The sequence below is a fragment of the Thalassophryne amazonica genome, chromosome 9, assembly GCF_902500255.1.
Source record: "Thalassophryne amazonica chromosome 9, fThaAma1.1, whole genome shotgun sequence".
Classification (NCBI taxonomy): domain Eukaryota; kingdom Metazoa; phylum Chordata; class Actinopteri; order Batrachoidiformes; family Batrachoididae; genus Thalassophryne; species Thalassophryne amazonica.
In genome coordinates this window covers 61,917,037-61,936,997 of record NC_047111.1, presented here as the reverse complement: position 1 = coordinate 61,936,997, position 19,961 = coordinate 61,917,037, and the positions used below count along the sequence as shown (strand labels likewise).

Genomic DNA, 19,961 nt, shown 5'->3' with positions numbered 1-19,961 from the left:
CCCTCTTATCAAGTGGGCAATACAAGTATGATCCGTCTGTTCCTCTGTAGATGAGCCATGGTAATAGATGTACAGTCATGAAATGACATGAATGAAAAGCAGGGTGCTCTTATCATGTCCACATCTGCTGTTGGCGTACCCAGCCGGCCCCGCACACGTGTCCTGCCCCGCGCGTGCCTTGTGGACGGCGCACCGCAGGGCAGACACCGTGTCATGTGGAACAGAGTTCACGTGGTTGACGTGACATTCAGATCGGCCGCTGCGCGTTATGATCTGACGGTCCATTTCACCTGGGGTAGCCTGTCGGTGCGATGCTTTGTTTTAATTAAACAGTCGGATTCCCTGGACCGCACCAGTTCTAAGTCAGCTGCTAGGCGCCAGCCATGCGCGCCCTCACTGCAGCCCATTTGCAACAGTGATATATGTTTTTATGTATGTCCATGTGATGACAGCAAGCAGACACACGTGCGTCACAGTGGGCACTTGTTGGTTATGTCTGTCCATACACAGTACATGTTCCCCAGCCATGCCATCCAGAACCACAGATCTCCACAGCCACTCTTGTGGGCGGTCACACCCCCTGTAAGTTCAGCGCACACCCCAACATGTTACTGTGTCTGTTTGCAAAGCCACACCCGTGGGGACCCTTAGACAGATTTCACATGCAGCTCGACAGTGATTGTCTGCTGACTGTTGTGTTAATAGTGTGAATGGCCACACATTTTCTCAGTGCCATGCGAGCCATGTTAGACATTTGTGTGTGTCAGCTGGAATTTGGCCAACACCTGCTGTGAGAGGATTTGATGGGCTGTCACAGCGCACACGCTGTCTTTCAGCCGCTGGTGTGCGCAAATATTTGTAGCAACAGGTGTACGAGGCGTTGGAGGCAGCTACGATTTTACACGTATTGCATACAATTCCTGCTTCATGCACAAGTCGACCACATTCGTACTGTGTGTGAAGGGGCCCTTACTGTGGCAGGTTAATTGGGATAAACAGACATTGCATAATTTAACCTCTTAAACCCTAGAGCCCCCAAATTTGGGGACTTGCCCTGTTTTGGAACATTTGAACACTCATAACTAATCAGTGCTGACACCAACGTACACTTATTATACACCAAAATGTCAAGCGAAGTCTCCTCTACAAAAGTATCCACTTCAATCACATATCAACTAAACACAGCTGAAACGCCAAGCAAATAAAGACACAAATCGGAATTCATTTTTTGGGGGAAAAAAACCTAATTCACCCCTACCAAGTATTATTTACTTTAAATTTTTTAACATCCACAACATCCCCTAGGACCTGTCTTTTAGCTGATCCAAACTTTTGCATTTTTGACCTTGTACAAGCTGAGAAATAAATCATAATGTATGGGTATGTGATTTTGGTGAAATAGGCTCTAGGGCTTAAGGGGTTAAAATGTTTAACAATTCTACACTTTCAATCATTCTTGTCAGAATGCAATCCTCTGGTGGCATATATTAGCTACAATGTGGTAGACGTGCAATGCATGAGCTTTTCTAAGATTTGTGCCTCTTAGTAATAATGTTGATTGTTACTCTTAGGTATTTCTCAATTATGTAGGGATCTTTGATGTTGTTATCACTTCAGGCTGCTTGATGACTGTTGCTTCTGTATTCCAGCGGAGAGGAAGCCCCCATTGTTTAACATGAATGCAATGAGTGCCTTATACCACATAGCGCAGAATGAGAGCCCTGCACTGCAATCCAGTGAATGGTGAGTTAAAACAAAATGGTCATCAATGGCTTTTGGATAAATGGACTGTATTTATGCTGAGTTTTTCCATCTGTGGTAAACTCATACAGCATGTGACAGTGATACATCACATTAACACACCATGTTTGGGTGCTACAATGCAAGGCGCTCAGCTACAATGGGAACAACTTGGGGATTAAGGACATTGCTTGTGAGAGTGTGACAAGTGCTCTTCTTTTACATTCCACCCACATTTTGCTGTCTGGTCATAGGGTTCAGACACAGTTTGCAAGCCCTCTTTGCAAATCTTCAGGCAGACACGCAAGCCACAATGGAAATGACTGGAGTAACTGCAAATACAAGCTTGTGTTTCCGTTAGTACACTGACCAAAAACTGTTTGTTGCTTATGATAAACACTATAGTACTCGTATTTACCATCAGGATAAGAAATACCTTTGTGTTTATTATGAAAAACCGTACAATTCATATTTTTGCAATCATTTTGGGACTTTGAAATACAGTTGTAAAACATTGTCTCAAGCATGACATCCACAGTTTTCACTATGTGTATGTAAAGCTGAAGACAAATGTTTATGTACACTATCAAAAGACATCTACACTGCATCCAGAAAGTATTCATAGCATTTCACTTTTTCCACATTTTATGTTACAGCTTTTATTCCAAATTGAATGAAATTCTTTTTTGTTAATTTTACACACAATACCCCATAATAACTGTGAAAGTTGTTTATTTTGTTTGTTTTTGTTTTTTTTGCAAATTCTTTAAAAAAAAATCACATGTACATAAGTATTCACAACCTTTGCCAAGAAGCTCAAAATTGAGCTCAGGTGTATCCTGTTTCCGCTGATCATCCTTGAGATGTTTCTACAACTTAATTGGAGTCCACCTGAGGTAAGTTGAGCTAATTGGACATAGATTTGGAAATGCATGCACCTGTCTACATATAAGGACCCACAGTTGACAGTGCATGTCAGAGCACAAACCAAGCATGAACTCAAAGGAATTGTCTGTAGACCTCCGAGACAGGATTGTCTCGAGGCACAAATCTGGGGAAGGATACAGAAATATTTCTGCTGCTTTGAAGGTCTCACTGAGCACAGTGGGCTCCATCATCTGTAAATGGAAGGTTGTCAGATCCACCAGGATTAGTCAGGAAGGTGACCAAGAACCCGAAGGTCACATTGTCAGAGCTCTGGCATTCCTCTGTGGAGAGAAGAGAACCTTCCAGAAGGACAACCATCTCTGCAGCATTCCATCAATCAGGACTGTATGGTAGAATGGTCAAATGGAAGCCACTCCTCAGTAAAAGGCACATGGCAGCCTGCCTGGAGTTTGCCAAAAGGCATTTAAATTCCCTGGTCTAATGAGACAGAGATTGAACTCTGGTGTAAATGCCAGGTGTCCGGGCACCATCTCTACAGTGTAGCATGGTGGTGGCAGCATCATGCTGTGAGGATGTTTTTCTGCAGCAGGAGCTGGGAGGCTAGTCAGGATTGAGGGAAAGATGAATGCAGCAATGTACAGAGATATTCTGGATGAAAACCTGCTCCAGAGCGCTCTTGACCTCAGACTGGGGTGACTGTTCATCTTTCAGCAGGACAATGATCCTAAATACACAGCCAAGATATCAAAGGAGTGGCTTCAGGACAACTTTGAATGTCCTTGAGTGGCCCAGCCAAAGCCCAGAACTGAATCTGATTGAACATCTCTGGAGAGATCTGCAAATGGCTGTGCACCAGTGCTCCCCATCCAACCTGATGAAGCTTGAGAGGTGCTGCAAAGAGGTGCACCTATCTTTGGACAAAACTGTCCAAAGATAGGTGCACCAACCTTGCGGCATTATATTAAAGAAGACTTGAGGCTGTAATTGCTACCAGAGGTGCATCACCAAAGCATTAAGCAAAGGGTGTGATTTCATAGCTGTTTATTTTTAATAAATTTGCAAGAATTAAAAAAACAAAACTTTTTTTCATGTTGTTATTATGGGGTGTTGTGAGTAGAAATCTTAAGGGAAAAAATGTATTTACTCCATTTTGGACTAAAGCTGGAACATAACGTGGAGAAAGTGAAGCACTGTGAATACTTTCTGGATGCACAGTATGTCATGGGATTGTTGAGACTCCAGTGTGTATAGCTGTTTTGTTTTTTGTGGCAAAATGAGTGCTACAGATACTTCTTTGTCATTGATAATACATACAGCAACTTGGATAATTCATTTGGTGTTGTAGGATGTTATAATGCCAAACTCTGGCATGGTGTCTGATTGTGTGTCAGTGATCATGATTGATTGTACATTGTAACATAACTGTAGCCTTGTATGTAGGACTAGTTGACTAGTCACAATATGTCGACCTGGGTTCATATCCCATTTATGCTGCCTGACTGTATTTTTGGACAGCACCTTTAATCTGCATTATCCTAATCCACCTAGCTATAAATTGGTACAGTAAACATGGGTGACTTGCCCTTGCCTGGGAAAATCACCTATGTTGGACTGGCATCCCATCCAGGAGGATGTTGTAGACTCTCATCCTTTTCACCCTACAGAATCCAAAGATGAGCGCCTAACGAGCCTCAAGACCTGTATAGGAATTAGTTGACTAATTGGATAGACTGAGCCACATGCACTATAATGGAGCAGGTCTCGGTAAAAGAGCTTTTACATGTCAGTTAAACTTGATAGAATGCTCGCATAAGCCCAGGATGACACTCACTCAAGGTGTTTGAACACACCTCAGGTCCCCGACTCATCTGTAGAAACAATTATTTGCAAGTACAAAGTACATTGTAGTTTGTTTGTCAAGATCAGGAGGAAATTATAAGATGTCACTTCCTACTGAGAGAAACCTGATCCAAATGGGTAAATGCCAATCAAAAACAGGTTGGCCATGAATTAAAATAGCTAGCTTTGTTCACAGTCAAGATAGTTTTGCATATGCATGATCTGAGAAGATACCATGTAAGAAAGAACCTCATGCTAAAAAAAATAAATCAACAACTATGTGCTTGACTAAAGTTCACCCAGACCTTCAATCAATCAATCAATTTTATTTATATAGCGCCAAATCACAACAAACAGTTGCCCCAAGGCGCTTTATATTGTAAGGCAAGGCCATAGAATAATTATGTAAAAACCCCAACGGTCAAAACGACCCCCTGTGAGCAAGCACTTGGCGACAGTGGGAAGGAAAAACTCCCTTTTAACAGGAAGAAACCTCCAGCAGAACCAGGCTCAGGGAGGGGCAGTCTTCTGCTGGGACTGGTTGGGGCTGAGGGAGAGAACCAGGAAAAAGACATGCTGTGGAGGGGAGCAGAGATCAATCACTAATGATTAAATGCAGAGTGGTGCATACAGAGCAAAAAGAGAAAGAAACACTCAGTGCATCATGGGAACCCAGCAGTCTAAGTCTATAGCAGCATAACTAAGGGATGGTTCAGGGTCACCTGATCCAGCCCTAACTATAAGCTTTAGCAAAAAGGAAAGTTTTAAGCCTAATCTTAAAAGTAGAGAGGGTGTCTGTCTCCCTGATCTGAATTGGGAGCTGGTTCCACAGGAGAGGAGCCTGAAAGCTGAAGGCTCTGCCTCCCATTCTACTCTTACAAACCCTAGGAACTACAAGTAAGCCTGCAGTCTGAGAGCGAAGCGCTCTATTGGGGTGATATGGTACTATGAGGTCCCTAAGATAAGAAGGGACCTGATTATTCAAAACCTTATAAGTAAGAAGAAGAATTTTAAATTCTATTCTAGAATTAACAGGAAGCCAATGAAGAGAGCCTTCTAGAGCAAACCTTTTTGCAGTCAGAGCAAACAAAGAAGGAGCGATTTGACTCTAATGACCAAAATTAACTGCATTTATGTAGCGCTTTTCCATCTGCATTAGATACTCAAAGTGCTTTACAATAATGCATCACATTCACCCCAATGTCAGGCTGCTGCCATGCAAGGCACCTACTACGCACTGGGAGCAACAAGGGGATTAAGGACCTTGCCCAAGGGCCCTTAGTGGTTTTCCGGTCAGGCTGGGATTTGAACTGAGGATCCTCTGGTCTCAAGCCCAGTGCTTCACCACTAGACCATCACCCCCCCCTTAAACAAAAAGTATGTTTGAAGGACAAACATTTGGCCCTAGGCCTTCGGCCCCTAAAACACTATACCCTCTGTCAAACACAGTGGTGCTAGTTGTTATCATACTCTGCAGCTGTTTTCCTGCTAGTGGAACTGGTGTATGATAAAAAGTGGATTGAACAGTGAAGGAAGTGGTGCTAAAAATTTCTATCAGCCAGAATGCTGAAGCTGGGACAAAGGTGGACATTCCATTTGGGCAATGAATCCACATGGAGGAGGGGAGTTTGGAGCTCAACAACTCAAGTCAAGACTGGGAGCATGTCCCAACACCGTCCACTATTTCCACTACACTGAAATTGGCCCAGGTCCTGGATTTCAATGGCCCAGGTCCTGGATGGCAACCATCGAGGCAAGCAACCGAACTATCCCCACTTTTCGGAAGTGTCCATCTATCTACTGCAGCCAGATGAAACATTGGCATCCCCTGGCCTTCTCCAGCTACTTGAGACCTCACCACTGATGAATCTGCATACTGGATCATGCACATGCGTGCCTCAGCCTAATTGATAATATGTTTAATATTGTAAAAAGACAATTCTGTGCCAGAAAGCAAAAAAAACAAAAAACCTAATTCTGCCAAGAAGAGCAGTCAAATGTCCAATCACAGATTTGTCAGAAGCCTGTTGACACCATCAAATGCAGGGATAAGGGATAAAAGATACATGATTATATAATTGAAATCTCAACACTGCCATTTTACTTTATTTATATATACAGTCAGTGATGCCGGTAACGCATAACACGTTACTCTAATCTGACTGCTTTTTTCGGTAATGAGTAATCTACGCGTTATTTTTACAAATCAGTAGTCAGATTAAAGTTACCGTATTTTCCGGACTATAAGTCGCACTTTTTTACATGTTTTGGCCGGGGGTGCGACCTATACTCCGGTGCGACTTATAAATGAAAAATATACCGGTAGGATCTCAATTAATTTACTGTAACAAAACAATTTTACGTGACAGAGTCGATCTATGTTTTAAAATGGCCACCAGAAAAGGAAATGCAATGCATCATGGACACTGTAGTATGGCGGCCGTCCTATAAGTCACGCTGGTCGCGATAACCAATCAGAGAACAGAACGTGGACGCGTATTCCTCACCTCACCCACAGCGTGTGAAGCTGACGAATACGGTGCTTGCTGTTATTCCGGCATGGCGAACAAAACAGCTTCAACCCTTGGATATCAGTGTGAGCAGAGTGTTTAAGTTGACGCTGAGAGCTGCGTGGGAGCACCGGGTGAGCGACGGCGGAGGATTAGTGTGTGCACTTGGAAGGAGCTGGCGTCGAAGATTGTGAATAGCGTTTGAAGCAGACGAACATGGTGTTTATTCCGGGACGGCTAACAAAACAGCTTCAACCCTTGGATATCAGTGTGAGCAGAGTTGACGCTGAGAGCTGCATGGGAGCACTGAGCGACGGCGGAGGATTAGCGTCTGCACTTGGAAGGAGCTGGATCGACAACGCTGGGTGGTCATGAGCTGCGCAGGTAGGTGCTGCATGGTTCGGCTCGCAATGTGGTCCGCAAAATACAAACATATCTGTAGGTAAAATGCAGCTCACGAGAGGGCACTCAAGGCTTGTGTGACTGTTCCTGCGACTTCTGACTACCATAGAAAAATAAAAATTTCAACGTTACTGATAACTTAAGACAACGGAGAAGGCCCGAAAAAATGCCACCAAAAAGAAAATCATACTCTGCAGATTGTAAGTTACGACTGGTGAAATATGCATCTGAAAACGGTAGCCGTCACAATATTATCATCTGAACTTTTCATGTTAAGTTAACATACCTGTATGTCCATGGGACTTATAGTCCAGTGCAACTTATTTATGGTTTATTTTTCTTTATAATGATAAAGTGGCTGGTGCGACTTATACTCCGGTGCGACTTATTTATGGTTTATTTTTCTTTATAATGGATAAAGTGGCTGGTGCGACTTATACTCCGGTGCGACTTATAGTCCGGAAAATACGGTACTTCTCTGAGTCACTGTGTGTTACTATTATTTTTATTTATTTATTTATTTATTATTTTTATATTGTGGGTTGATGACAGCTTTAAAACAGATGTCCTGATGAGATTCAGGGGGAGGTCTGAACTGCCCGCTTTCAGTGAGCTGAGCTGTATAGAGCCGCTTCCACTGTGCAGCTCAGCACCGAGTTGAAAAGCAGTTCTCTCTCAAAGCTCGGTGGCACTCAGAGCTGTGGTTTTACAAAGACATTTTTACGCTTTTATTTACTTTAAACTTTGTGTCACGCTTTTTTCCATCCAAATGCACCCAAGTCTCTTTCTGAGGACGACATGACGTAAAAACGCTGATAAAAACTTTCTTACCTGTCAGTCTGGTCGTGTTTTCTGCATAAATAAGCATTATCCATCTTCCTGCTCAAACAGCAAGCCAGGGGCGAATCCATGTGGGAAGGGATTATGGACAGGGGGAACGCGGCTCCCCACAACAGCCACTTTAAGGTCCACTTTTGAAGACATTTTTTTCATACTATTACTACTAATACTACTTAATAATAATAATAGTAATAATAATAATAATGATGATGATGATTTCAGCAACTAAAATGTTTAGAAAGAATTTATATGTTAGAAAAATGTTAGAATTTTAGTAACATTCATAAACAATGTAGGTTAGAAATGGTAAGTTTTACCATTACAGTGCTGTCAACAGTTAACTATGAGGGCAAGAAAGGTGTCATATTTATTTTTTTTGTTAAACAAGTATTTATGTTCATTGAAGTCAAGAAAGGGTAACTATAAAGTGAATATTGGCAAAACAGGTTGTCATTTTCATGTTGGGGGGTGTTGTCTGCAGCTGCTGAAAATAACTAAAAAAAGTAACTAGCAATTTAACTTAGTTACCTTTTAAAACTGAGTAATCAGGAAAGTAACTAAGTTACTTTTTCAAGGAGTAGTCATTAATTGGACTACTTTTTCAAAGTAATTGTGGCAACACTGTATACAGTAAAACTCACCTAAACCATCATCGTGTAAACCAGATACTCGGACTCACCAGACAAAAGCAAAAGTCCCAATGTTTTTGTATGGTTTTCCATGTAATAAACACAGTATGTACCAGATTTTGTATGATGGATTTTCGCTCACATTGGACAAAACGTCCCAGCCAATCGCAATGCATTTCCATTATAAAGCCCTTGCATGTACTGGACAGACCAATCTGTGCGTGCCCAGTTGCATCAGAGGTGTGAAAGGAAGTTCAGCACTGACACTCGCTGATTTAAGGAAAGTGAGTACCCTATTTCCTTGATTAAAAGCCTGGGTGTTTGCTTGCTGCCTGCACTGTCATATGGTGTGACGTTTCACACAGATATCCCTGGGTGTGGTGAATCAAAGACAACTGCTTTAAATCAAAGCCCTCTGATCAGCTATGAACCCTCTCCGAACCCTGACGTGCACCTGCTAAATGACGATGACCGCAAAGGCTGTGATTGTTTACTTTTTCGCTTTCACTCCTTCCTCTCCCATCATATTTTAAAAGTTTTTGCAGTGCGCCCACCGATTACATTTCAATCATGGATCAAATAGAGGAATGTTTGACAGAAAAGTCCGCAAACATGACCAACTTTACAACATGGAGTCGGAAAAAGATGCTCAAATGACCCGCAGTTCATTAAGGGAAATTACACGTACAGTACCATTGGTTTTAAGTGTGACCATTGTATAAAGAGCTTGTTGAGGGTCAAATTGGTGCAGACAAAGCCACTGTTCCTGCGGTAAATTGCATGAAGAGACCCACCAACGCAACACAGAACTTTAAAAGGGTCACGTGCACGTCTGCATCATTTTATGGCCATAGAGTTATGGAGTTGTAGAAGCATAAATCAGTCTTTAGGATTTTAAGGTACCCTCTGCAGCGGACTTAGAATAAAGACTGATTTGACCAAATGTCCATCCATCCATCCATTTTCTTCCGCTTATCCTAGGTCGAGTCGCGGGGGCAGCAGCTCAAGCAAAGCCGCCCAGACCTGCCGATCCACACACACCTCCCCCAGCTCCTCCGGGGGAACCCCGAGGCGTTCCCAAGCCAGCTGAGAGACGTAGTCCCTCCGGCGTGATCTGGGTCTTCCCCGGGGCCTCCTCCCGATGGGACGTGCCCGGAACACCTCTCCAGCGAGGCGTCCATGGGGCATCCGGAAAGATGCCTGAGCCACCTCAGCTGGCTCCTTTCAACATGGAGGAGCAGCAGCTCGATTCCGAGCTCCTCCCGAGTGACAGAGCTCCTCACCCTATCTCTAAGGGAGCGCCCAGCCACCCTGCGGAGGAAACTGATCTCAGCCGCTTGTACTCGCGATTTTGTTCTTTCGGTCATGAGCCAAATCTCATGACCATAGGTGAGGGTCGGAACGTAGATCGATCGGTAAATCGAGAGCTTTGCCCTCCTGCTCAGCTCTCTCTTCACCACGACAGTCTGATACAGCGACCGCATCACTGCAGATGCTGCACCGACCTGTCTATCGATCTCACGCTCCATCCGTCCCTCACTCGTGAACAAGACCTCGAGACACTTAAAGTCCTCCACTTGAGGAAAGGACACCCCACCGACCTGAAGAGGGCAAGGCACCTTTTTCCAGTTGAGAACCATGGCCTCGGATTTGGAGGTGCTGATCTTCGTCCCGGATGCTTCACACTCGGCTGCAAACCGCCCCAGTGCACACTGAAGGTCCTGGTTTGACAAAGCCAACAGGACCACATCATCCGCAAACAGTAGAGATGAGATTCTGTGGTTCCCAAACCGGACCCCTGGCTGCGCCTAGAAATTCTGTCCATAAAGGTAATGAACAGAACCAGTGACAGCCCTGGCGGAGGCCAACGTGCACTGGAAACAGGTTTGACTTACTACCGGCAATGCGAACCAAGCTCCTGCTGCGGACGTACGGGACCGGATAGCCCTTAGCAAAGGACCCTGGACCCCGTATTTCCGGAGCACCCCCCACAGGGCGCCTCGAGGGACACCGTCAAACGCCTTCTCCAGATCCACAAAGCACATGTGGACTGGTTGGGCGAACTCCCATGAACCCTCGAGCACCCGATGGAGGGTGTAGAGCTGGTCCAGTGTGCCGCGACCAGGACGAAAACACACTGTTCCTCCTCAATCCGAGGTTTGACTATCGGTCAAATTCTCCTCTCCTGCACCCTGGAATAGACCTTACCGGGGAGGCTGAGGAGTGTGATCCCCCTGTAGTTGGAACACACCCTCCGGTCCCCCTTCTTAAACAGAGGGACGTGTCAACCAGGACAGTCCCACTCGTAGATCCTTTGGCGCCTCCTGACTGCAACTAATCCGTTATATACATATAACAGATTTTGTCCATTTCATACGAGGCCTGTCCAAAAAGTATCGGACCTTTCTATTTTTTGCAAAAACCATATGGATTTGAATCACGTATGATTGCATCAGCCAAGCTTGAACCTTTGTGCGCATGCGTGAGTTTTTTCACGCCTGTCGGTTGCGTCATTCGCCTGTGAGCAGGCTTTAGTGTGAGCAGTGGTCCACCCCTCTCGTCAGATTTTTATTGCGAATAAATGAACGATTTGGAGCTTTGCTGCATCAAATTTTTCCAGAAACTGTGAGAGACCTCCAGCTGAAAAGCAACCGGAAGCCATCTGAAAGCCACCTGAAAGCCGTCCTGTGAGACCAACACGGAGGTGGTTTTGTCCCGCGCCATGAGCGGCACGGTGGTGCAATCCTCCGCTTCTCTTTCCATGAAAAAAACTCATGTAACAGTAGAATGTGCCGAAACAGTGCTGATGTCCACGCCTTCTGCCCTTTTTGTGAAAGTCAGACGACGTCCCGGATCAGCAAAGCCTTCACGTTGGAAATGATCTGGTTGTTTCAGCGAGGTTTGAGCCTGTCGATCGGCGCTCTGAGTGCACCGCGCTCTCAGCAGCTGTGGGCGGTCTTTAAACTTAAAATCGTCGCTGAAAGCCATCTAAATTTTCCGAATGGTGTCCAGCTGGAGGTCTCTCACAGTTTCTGGAAAAATTTGATGCAGCAACATATAGTGTATTTGAATTATAAGACAAAATTCACTGATCCACCTGAATCCATTATATGCAAGTTTTACTGTGTGTGTGGTGTGTGTGTGTGTGTGTGTGTGTGTGTGTGTGTGTGTGTGTTGTGGTGTGTGTGTGTGTGTGTGTGTGTGTGTGTGTGTGTGTGTGTGTGTGTGTGTCCTTTACAAATGTACATAAACATTTTGCTTTGTCAGTACTCTACACCCATGTACATGTTCAGCACTATTCAGAGATTTTAGGTAATGTTCTGAGAGCGAGAGTGACTACGTGGTTGGTAAATATAGAGAGATTTTTTAAAGTGGGGGAGGTGGATTGGTGGGAGCAATAACTGATGTGTGGACACTTCCTAATTTTGATCATTTTGTCAGTCCTGCCCAGCACCCAGTGCTGAATGAAATGTGTAAGTATTGTTTCGTACATTGTACTTGAAGCAAATGTTATCTACTACATATCAGTTTTCTTCCAACCACAGGAAAATGATGATTTATACATTGTAAAGTATAGCATTGTGGCTGTGTATTTTAATTTTAATTTGTTTACCTTTAACTTGTCTATGTTGCAGGACGGATTACTTTCGAAACTTTGTAGATTCTTGCCTTCAGAAAATCCCCCAGGACAGACCACATTCTGATGACATGCTGGGTGTAAGAGCACACAAATACTGTACATAAGTGTAAAGAAACAGAGCTGAGATAAAAACTGGTCACACTGTCTGGTTATGAATCTGCTTGTGATGCTTATGGTTTGTTCTGACAACTTCAGCTTCTGTTTTAATTAATTAATCCTTTGCTTGCTGATCCCCACATGCACACAGCTTGGTTATGTAGATAGAAAGCAAATGTGATTGCTTTAGCGATTCAGCATCTAAAACTAAGTAACTGAGCAGCTGTCTCTTAACCCACTAATGGACTTAGTATTGCTCATGGAAGTTGTCTTTGGTGTACAGCAGTACTGCTTCAAACAAGGATAAAAACAGTGCCAGTTAATCAACAAAATAAACACCATTTATTTGTGATTTTCCGCTAAATTGGATGGATGCTAATCATAAAGATAAAATTTCTTGCAGCACTATAGCTTTTATTTTTGAAGCTGAAGGAGGAATGCATGAAATACAGGGAGGAGGTGAGAGAGGCCCTGGATGGAAGTGACACAGTTTTAGACAACTGGAAAAGTACTGCAGATGTAAGTGAGGGAGATGGCTAGGAAGGTGTAGGGTGTGACATCTGGACAGTGGGAGGAAGACAGAGACTTGGTGGTAGAAAGAAGATGTTCAGGAAAACATAAGGAAAAAGAGGTTGGTGAAAAAGAATTGGCATACTCATAGAGATGAAGAAAGTAAACATGAGTACAAGGAGATGTTGCATAAGGTGAAAAGAGAAGTGGCACAGGCTAAGGAACAATCCTGCAGTGAGCTGTACATGAAGTTAAATTCTAAGGTAGAAGAAAAGGACTTTTACCGATTGGCCAGACAAAGGGAGTTAGAAAGGATGAGTAACAGGTTAGGGTGATAAAGGATGCAGATTGTAATTTACTAACAAGTGAGGAGTGTGTGTGGAGGAAATCATTTGAGGAACTGATGAATGAAGAAAATGAGAGTCAAATCCAAGTCAAAACAAATCCAGTTTTTCTGTTACAAAAGAAAGCTATAAGAGTTATAAGTAAAAAACCATATTACGAACACACGAACCAATTGTTTGCTTGTCTGTGTATTTTGAAATTTTAAGATTTGGTAGATTATTTTACGATACAGGCCATGTACAAAGTTAAAAATAAATTTTGCCTCTACACGTTCAGGAGTTGTTTAAAATGAGGGAGTCCAGTTGTCATTTTGCGAAGAACACTGATATTTGAGAGAAGAAAGATTTGAACTACTGTTAAAAGTCATTGAATTTCTGTAAAGGTGTTAGAATCTGGAATAAGTGTTCTGATAGTGTTAAATTATCTGGTACATTGGTAGGTGTCAAAAGATTTATAAAAACGTAATTTCTTTCTATATCACGTTATATTAGGCTAACTGTTTTTGTGGTTCTTTTTTTATTTATTTGCACATCATATTACTGATTGCTTTATTCTGTTCAGTTACATTGTTTTTCTAATTGTTACCTTGTTCTGACTGTATTTAAATGTGCATAGTAACTGGTGTAGGGGGTGGGCGTTTATAAGCTTTTGCTTCAGCCTGTGCCCTTTTGTCTGCACTCAATTTGGAAATCCTTTGAGTTGTTGTATTTTGTTCTGTTTTTTTTTTTATTTGTTTAGTTAGTAAGAGATTCTTATGTTGGTATTTTGTTTATGTGCATGCTGAATAAAACTCCATTCATTCATTCATTCAGAGTGAGAGAAGGCTGGATGATGTAGAGTGAGTAAATCAGGAAGTGTAAGGAAGAAGTGAGGATAGCTATGAAGAGGATGAAGAGTGGAAAAGGTCCAGATGACTTCCCAGTGGAAGCATGGAAATGCTTAGGAGAGATGGCAGTTGAGTTTTAACCAGACTATTTAATGAAATATTGGAAAGGAGGATGCCTGAGGAGTGTAGAAGAAGTGTACTGGTTCTGATTTTTAAGAACAAGGGTGATGTGCAGAACTGCAGTACCTACAGAGGCATAAATTTGATCAGCCACATCATGAAGTTATGGGAGAGTCTGTCAGCACCCATATGGTTTCATGCCAAGAAAGAACCCTACAGGTGTAATGTTTGCTCTGACAGTGCTGATGGCAAGGTGTAGAGAAGGCCAGAAGGAGCTGCATTGTGAGTATGGATTTTGAGGAAGCTTTTTACAAGGTGCCAAGAGAAGAGTAGTGTTATTGTATTAGGAAGTCTGGAGTGGCAGAGAAGTATGTTAGAGTGGTGTAGGCTATGTACAAGGACAATGTGACAGTGGTGAGATGCACAGTAGGAATGACAGACTCATCAGCTTTCAGGCTCCTCTTCCTGTGGAACAACTCCCAATTCAGATCAGGGAGACAGACACCCTCTCTACTTTTAAGATTAGGCTTAAAACTTTCCTTTTTGGCTAAAGCTACTAGTTAGGGCTGGATCAGGTGACCCTGAACCATCCCTTAGTTATGCTGCTATAGACGTAGACTGCTGGGGGGTTCCTATGATGCACTGTTTCTTTCTCTTTTTGCTCTGTATGCACCACTCTGCATTTAATCATTAGTGATCGATTTCTGCTCCCCTCCACAGCATGTCTTTTTCCTGGTTCTCGCCCTCAGCCCCAACCACTCCCAGCAGAAGACTGCCCCTCCCTGAGCCTGGTTCTGCTGGAGGTTTCTTCCTGTTAAAAGGGAGTTTTTCCTTCCCACTGTAGCCAAGTGCTTGCTCACAGGGGGTCGTTTTGACCGTTGGGGTTTTACCATAATTATTGTATGGCCTTGCCTTACAATATAAAGCGCCTTGGGGCAACTGTTTTGTTGTGATTTGGCGCTATATAAAAAAATTGTTGATTGATTGATTGATTCAAGGTGGAGGTGGGATTACATCAAGGATCAGCTCTGAGTCCTTTCTTGTTTGCAGGAGTGATGGATGAGATCAAACAGGAGTCTCCATGGACTATGATTTTTGCATATGACATTGTGATCTGTAGTGAGATTAGAGAGCAGGTTAAGATGAGCCTAGAGAGGTGGAGATGTGCTCTGGAGAGAAGGGGAATGAAAGTCAGCAGGAGCAAGACTGAGTATATGTGTGTGAATGGGGAGGGAGCCCACTGGAATAGTGCGGTTACAAAGAGTAGAGCTGGTGAAAATAGAGGAGTACCTGGGGTCAACCATCCAAAGTAAAAGAGAGTGTGGTAGAGAGGTGAAGAAGAGATTGCAGACAGGGTGGAGTGGGTGGAGAAAGGTGGCAGGAGTGATTTGTGACAGAAGGATATCTGCAAGAGCGAAGGGGTAAGTTAGAAGACAGCAGTGAGACAGCTATGTTTTATGGCTTAGACGCGGTGGCACTAACAAAAAGACAGGTGGCAGAGCTGAAGATGTGATTCCCTTTGGGAGTGATGAGGATGAGCAGGATTAGGAATGAACATAGAGGGACAGCACAGGTAGGACAGTTTGCAGACAAAGTGAGATTGAGATGGTTTGGATGTGCAGAGGAGGGATCCAAGATATATAGGGAGAAGGATGTTGAGGATGGAGCCACCAGGCAGGAGGAGAAGAGGGAGGCCAAATAAGAGGATTGTGGATGTGCTGAGGGAGGACATGCAGGTGGTTGGTGTGAAGATGTAGAGGACAGGGTGAGATGGAAATGATTGATCTGCTGGTGGCCCCAAACAGGAGCAGCCAAACATTTGGAGTTGGTCCCCAGGTACCGGACTGTGATTGCCCACTGCTTCTAGTGGTTGGATTGTGGCTAACTGCAATTAGGATGGGTTAAATGCAGAGGACAAATTTTGTTGTATATATGTACAGTAGTGTTCAGAATAATAGTAGTGCTATGTGACTAAAAAGATTAATCCAGGTTTTGAGTATATTTCTTATTGTTACATGGGAAACAAAGTACCACTAGATTCAGTAGATTCTCACAAATTCAACAAGACCAAGCTTTCATGGTATGCACACTCTTAAGGCTATGAAATTGGGCTATTAGTAAAAAAAAAAAAAAAAAAATGTAGAAAAGGGGGTGTTCACAATAATAGTAGTGTGGCATTCAGTCAGCGAGTTCGTCAGTTTTGTGGAACAAACAGGTGTGAATCAGGTGTCCCCTATTTAAGGATGAAGCCAGCACCTGTTGAACATGCTTTTCTCTTTGAAAGCCTGAGGGAAAATGGGACGTTCAAGACATTGTTCAGAAGAATAGCGTAGTTGATTAAAAAGTTGATTGGAGAGGGGAAAACTTACACGCAGGTGCAAAAATTATAGGCTGTTCATCTACAATGATCTCCAATGCTTTAAAATGGACAAAAAAAAAAAAAAACCAGACGCATGGAAGAAAACGGAAAACACCCATCAAAATGGATAGAAGAATAACCAGAATGGCAAAGGCTCACCCATTGATTAGCTCCAGGATGATCAAAGACAGTCTGGAGTTACCTGTAAGTGCTGTGACAGTTAGAAGCCGCCTGTGTGAAGCTAATTTATTTGCAAGAATCCCCCGCAAAGTCCCTCTGTTAAGTAAAAGACGTGCAGAAGAGGTTACAATTTGCCAAAGAACACATCAACTGGCCTAAAGAGAAATGGAGGAATATTTTGTGGACTGATGAGCGTAAAATTGTTCTTTTTTGGTCCAAGAGCCACAGACAGTTTGTGAGATGACCCCCAAACTCTAAATTCATGCCACAGTTCACACTGAAGACAGTGAAGCATGGTGGTGCAAGCATCATGATATGGGCATGTTTCTCCTACTATGGTGTTGGGTCTATATATCGCATACCAGGTATCATGGATCAGTTTGGATATGTCAGAACACTTGAAGAGGTCATGTTGCCTTATGCTGAAGAGGACATGCCCTTGAAATGGATGTTTCAACAAAATCTTGGTTCTAAACCAACAAAATTAATGCCTCGCAGATGTGAAGAAATTATGAAAAACTGGTTATACAACTAAATACTAGTTTAGTGATTCACAGGATTGCTAAAAAAGCAGTTTGAACATAGTAGTTTTGAGTTTGTAGCGTCAACAGCAGATGCTACTATTATTGTGAACACCCCCTTTTGTACTTTTTTTTACTAATAGCCCAATTTCATAGCCTTAAGAGTGTGCATATCATGAATGCTTGGTCTTGTTGGATTTGTGAGAATCTACTGAATCTACTGGTACCTTGTTTCCCATGTAACAAATAAGAAATATACTCACAACCTGGTTTAATCTTTTTAGTCACATAGCAGTGCTATTATTCTGAACACTACTGTATGTACAATAACAAAGACATTTTATTTTACAAAAGAAGACTATAGCATTTATCATCTTAATTTTCCACTTGTCCTTACCTGTCAATTTCCACCACAGCATGCATTTCTGCAACGTGAGCGTCCAGACACTGTGCTGATGGACCTTATTCAAAGAACCAAGGATGCAGTGCGAGAGCTGGACAACTTGCAGTACCGCAAAATGAAGAAGATCCTCCTTCAAGAGGCCCACAATGGACCCACAGCAGAAGCCCAGGATGTAGATGAGGTATGGAGATGCTTGTATGTTAAAATGAAAGGAACGCTAAAATAAGCTCTGTAGACTCCTGTATAAAGATGCAAGTTGTTGTGCCAGACTCTCGGCATTCAACTGCACAGAAAAATATCAAAGCAAAGTATTTGCATGCTTGTCCTCTGTCTTTTGATCCTTTTTCCATGTCTGCATGCTTAATTCGGTGTCTCCAGGAGCTTGAGCCTGGTGGAGGTCGCATGGGAACAGTGAACAGTGTTGGTAGCAATCAGTCAATCCCAAGCATGTCCATCAGCGCCAGCTCTCAGAGCAGCTCTGTCAATAGTCTGAACGAAGCGGCCCAGGACAGTCGCAGTGAGCTGGACCTGATGGAGGGAGACCACACAGTCATGTCCAACAGCTCGGTCATACACCTCAAGCCGGTGGGTAAACAGACCTGTGATGCATAACAGACAGGGACCTGTTTGGAAGAAGTATCCAGGATACATTTCATGCAATTTTCTGTTCTACAACCCCTGGCAATAATTATGGAATCACCGGCCTCGGAAGATGTTCATTCAGTTGTTTAATTTTGTAGAAAAAAAGCAGATCACAGACACGACACAAAACTAAAGTCATTTCAAATGGCAACTTTCTGGCTTTAAGAAACACTATAAGAAATCAAGAAAAAAAATTGTGGCAGTCGGTAACGGTTACTTTTTTAGACCAAGCAGAGGGGAAAAAAATATGGAATCACTCAATTCTGAGGAATAAATTATGGAATCACCCTGTAAATTTTCATCCCCAAAACTAACACCTGCATCAGATCAGATCTGCTCGTTAGTCTGCATCTAAAAAAGAGTGATCACACCTTGGAGAGCTGTTGCACCAAGTGGACTGACATGAATCATGGCTCCAACACGAGAGATGTCAATTGAAACAAAGGAGAGTATTATCAAACTCTAAAAAGAGGGTAAATCATCACGCAATGTTACAAAAGATGTTGGTTGTTCACAGTCAGCTGTGTCTAAACTCTGGACCAAATACAAACAACATGGGAAGGTTGTTAAAGGCAAACATACTGGTAGACCAAGGAAGACATCAAAGCGTCAAGACAGAAACTTAAGCAATATGTCTCAAAAATCGAAAATGCACAACAAATCAAATGAGGAACGAATGGGAGGAAACTGGAGTCAACGTCTGTGACCGAACTGTAAGAAACCGCCTAAAGGAAATGGGATTTTACATACAGAAAAGCTAAACGAAAGCCATCATTAACACCTAAACAGAAAAAAACAAGGTTACAATGGGCTAAGGAAAAGCAATCGTGGACTGTGGATGACTGGATGAAAGTCATATTCAGTGATTAATCTCGAATCTGCATTGGGCAAGGTGATGATGCTGGAACTTTTGTTTAGTGCCGTTCCAGTGAGATTTATAAAGATGACTGCCTGAAGAGAACATGTAAATTTCCACAGTCATTGATGATATGGGGCTGCATGTCAGGTAAAGGCACTGGGGAGATGGCTGTCATTACATCATCAATAAATGCACAAGTTTACGTTGATATTTTGGACACTTTTCTTATCCCATCAATTGAAAGGATGTTTGGGGATGATGAAATCATTTTTCAAGATGATAATGTGTCTTGCCATAGAGCAAAAACTGTGAAACATTCCTTGCAAAAAGACACATAGGGTCAATGTCATGGCCTGCAAATAGTCCGGATCTTAATCCAATTGAAAATCTTTGGTGGAAGTTGAAGAAAATGGTCCATGACAAGGCTCCAACCTGCAAAGCTGATCTGGCAACAGCAATCAGAGAAAGTTGGAGCCAGATTGATGAAGAGTACTGTTTGTCACTCATTAAGTCCATGCCTCAGAGACTGCAAGCTGTTATAAAAGCCAGAGGTGTGTTGATGTGTTGAAGCGTTCTTTTGTTTATCATGATTCTATAATTTTTTCCTCAGAA

General features: G+C 42.9%; 1 protein-coding gene across 1 annotated transcript in view; it reads left to right on the top strand.

The window, feature by feature from the left end:
* taok1b (TAO kinase 1b) overlaps window positions 1-19,961 on the top strand; it is an 82,632-nt gene that overhangs the window by 45,811 nt on the left and 16,860 nt on the right. Inside the window, exons 9-12 of the mRNA XM_034178199.1 lie at window positions 1,650-1,743; window positions 12,484-12,565; window positions 17,862-18,029; window positions 18,227-18,433. Coding sequence (XP_034034090.1) covers window positions 1,650-1,743; window positions 12,484-12,565; window positions 17,862-18,029; window positions 18,227-18,433 — 551 coding nt within the window. The remainder of the gene's footprint in view (window positions 1-1,649; window positions 1,744-12,483; window positions 12,566-17,861; window positions 18,030-18,226; window positions 18,434-19,961) is intronic.